The 3,191-nt window shown below is 56.3% G+C and overlaps 1 protein-coding gene across 1 annotated transcript; it reads left to right on the top strand.

Moving 5' to 3' along the window:
* The first annotated feature begins 608 nt into the window (after positions 1–608).
* LOC113484940 (T-cell surface glycoprotein CD1b-3-like) lies at positions 609–2,533 on the top strand. The gene is made up of 6 exons (XM_026857629.1): positions 609–687; positions 1,011–1,268; positions 1,425–1,706; positions 1,813–2,097; positions 2,204–2,300; positions 2,473–2,533. Exons 1-6 carry the CDS (start codon positions 609–611, stop codon positions 2,531–2,533), a joined length of 1,062 nt encoding a protein of 353 aa, XP_026713430.1.
* The last annotated feature ends 658 nt before the right edge of the window (positions 2,534–3,191 follow it).

The following is a 3,191-nucleotide window of genomic DNA, read 5'->3' as shown; positions in this document are numbered from 1 at the left end:
GTCTGGTTGTGTGATGGCTGGGAGGTGACAAAGAGGCATGGGGTCGATGCATAGTCCAGGGGCATGGGAAGCCCAGGGATGTGGTCATGCTGTGGGAACAGGGTGCGCCTCCCCTGAGGAAAGACAGACGCATTGGGGTGAGCCCACCTGGTTAAGTAGGCAGTACAGAGCAGATGGAGATGTCTGTGCTACACAAGGCCAGACATGCCAGGCACAAGTGGCAGTAAGGGACATTCCTGTCAGGGACAGCGGATGGAGCCCATGGCCAGGTGACACCTCCATGGAGGTAGAAGAGAGAGGTCAGGTCACCCACTGCTGCAGCCATGAGGAAGCCCTCCCAGAGCCAGTGGGATGGCCTCGCTCCCACCCAAATTCCCTCAGCACTCACAGCCATGCTGAGGATGCCCCAGACCAGCCCACTCCAAGCAGGAACCTTGGGGCCCTCCCCAAAACCTCAGTGCCAGCCCCATTGGCTGCCAGGGCCACTAGTACCAGCGGAGCTGCCCAGGCAGAGCCACCCTGAGAAGAAGGGTGCAGCTACATCTCTTACAGCCCCTTCATCCTGCTGCTGCACACACTACTACACTCAGGGCCTTGCTGCCAGCACCATGCAGCATCCTTGCTGCTGCTTCCTCCTCCTGCTCCTCTGCCTCCTCCTCCGCTCTGGGACATGGGCAAACCTAGAAGGTAAGTGGGAGCCCTGGCTCATTCACACCTGCTGCCACGCCCTTGTGGGACCCCATGTGTGAGGGGCTTCCTTCTCCACACCTGCCTTGGTCACTTGCCTGCTCAACACTCCTTGTCCCCTGGACCCGCATCTCCTCCCTGGCAGGGATGCAGCCAACCTAGCTAGATGCAGGGGGTGGGAACTGGGGCTGCCAAGGATGTGAGGGGCTTGTGGGGGGTCTCCAGGTACCTGCAACCCTGAGGACCTATCTGTCAGCCCCTCCACATTACCCAGCCCTCTTGTCCCACCCTCACCTCCCCCGGTGGACTTCTGTCTCATGTAGGGACCTTCACAATCCGTCTGCTCCAGACCTCCACCTTCCAAAACACTTCCTTTGTGGAGACAGAGGGGCTGGGCCTGCTGGAAGACATTGAGCTCGGTTCTCTTGATAAGCACACCTGGACTATCCGCTTCTACCAGCCCTGGGTGCGCCCATCCCTGCCCCGCAGTGACTGGGACACCATTGAGAACATGATCAAGATCTATTTGCAGCAGTTCAGCCACCTGATCAATGAAGGTGCCATGCAGAAGGATGTGCCCTGTGAGTAACCGGTGTTCCCTTCATCCCTTCTCTGAACAGCATCTGGGAAGTAAGGAAGGACCCAGCAGGGCTGGCGCTGCAAAGGAGATGCTGACCATGTCCACAGGAAGGTAGTCCCAGCCCCTCATGCAACCTCTCTCCTCTCTGCCCCTCCAGACCCCTTCGTGGCCCAATGCATGGTGGGCTGTGAGCTCTACCCCAACAGAACTGCCCAGTCCTTCGCCTATGTGGGCTACAACGGCCAGGACTTCCTCAGCTTCAACATGGACAATGCTACCTGGGTCCTCTCCCAAGACACCAGCCTGTCACGGTACGTGCAGGCCATTCTCCAGAACTATACTGCCTTCAGTGAGTTGGTGGAAGTCCTCTTCAATGATACCTGTGTTGACGACATGGAGCTGTTACTGCGCAATGGGAAGGCAGCTCTGGAGAGACAAGGTGAGACCACCCTGACCCTGGCACAGTCACCCCAATCCCCTCACACACACTGGGGACAAGCGGTGCCCCACAGGTTCTCCCCTCACCCCTGGCTCTCACACCCCAGAGCTGCCCGTGGCCACAGTCTTTGCCCGCACGCCCAGACCAGACCAGCTCCTGCTCATTTGCCACGTCACTGGCTTCTACCCACGGCCCATCAGCGTGGCTTGGCTGCAGGATGGCCAGGAGGTGCCACCAGGCCCAGCGCTCAACACCAGTGCCATCCTGCCCAACGCAGACCTCACCTACCAGCTCCGCATCACCCTGGCCGTGGCTCCCCATGACGGGCACAGCTATGCCTGCCGCGTGCGCCACCGCAGCCTGGGCACCGGCAGTCTCCTCATCCCGTGGGGTAGGTGACACCCATGGGGGTGGGGATGGGGGCCATGAGCTGCCCTGTCCCACAGGATGAAACAAAGCCTGGAAATCTCATGGCAGCCTCTGCTCATGTTTCTCAGGGAACTCCGAAGTGGTGCTGCTTGCAGGTCTTGGGGCTGGGCTGCTGGCAGGCGTGGCCATGGCTGCCATCATGACACTTTGGGTGTGGAGACGCAGGTGAGGCCCCTTCTGTCACCCGGAGCAGCAGTGGGAGAGAAGGGGAGGAAATGCCCCGGGGGACTGCTGCACTAAGCAGCCAAGCTCCTGCTCTGGCCCTGCCAGCTGCTGTCTGCACACCCACAAGGTGTCCTCCATGGAATAGCCATGAGATGTCCTCCTCTCATTTCAGAAAGCGCCAGCAGATGGAGGAATCAGAGTCCAGGAATTCCATCCTGAGCAAAGAAGCTTAGAGGAGAAGGGAGTCGACAGCCCCTGTCTCCTTCCACCACCTTCACAGGGATAAATACCTTTTTCTGCCTCAATAAAATTCTAGGCACTGCCAAGTATGAGATCAACTTGATTCAGACACACAGGGGAGAAACCTAGGGGGTTCCTGACCTGCTTCAATTTGCTTAGCAAGCAGGGATGCCAGTCTGAGACATCCTCACTCATTACACACGATTACGTCTTAGTTGGTGGCACTGCCCCATGCACCTACAGAGACCCTTTAGGGAATCCCAATGCCCAGTAGCAATTTCTCCCAATTGTGGTACAATAACATATTTATCAGTAGGCAGTAAGCTGCGCCCTTCTACTATCACTTTCTAGTATTTTTTGCTAAAAGCTGCCTTTATTAACCACATTCCAGAAATATTTCTGCTGAGACTGAACTGTTCCACATAGACTAACAGCACCTGGCCAAAAACTGTTTTGCAAAGTGATGAGTAACACTGAATCTCTGGTGAAACCTACAGATGTGTATAAAATGAAATTAAAACATTCATGTTTTCACTAAGAACATGTGCCTTTTCTGAGAGTTTGGATGGGCTCGGGGAGGTTTTGACCAGCTGTAAATGGAAGCTGGAGCATCATTGAATTAATGGTGTTAATTGCAAGAAACGCCAAAGC

This window comes from Athene cunicularia (assembly GCF_003259725.1).
Source record: "Athene cunicularia isolate RWA chromosome 12 unlocalized genomic scaffold, athCun1 chr12_part1, whole genome shotgun sequence".
Classification (NCBI taxonomy): domain Eukaryota; kingdom Metazoa; phylum Chordata; class Aves; order Strigiformes; family Strigidae; genus Athene; species Athene cunicularia.
Note: the sequence above shows the minus strand (reverse complement) of the source record. Positions and strands in the feature narration are given on the sequence as shown.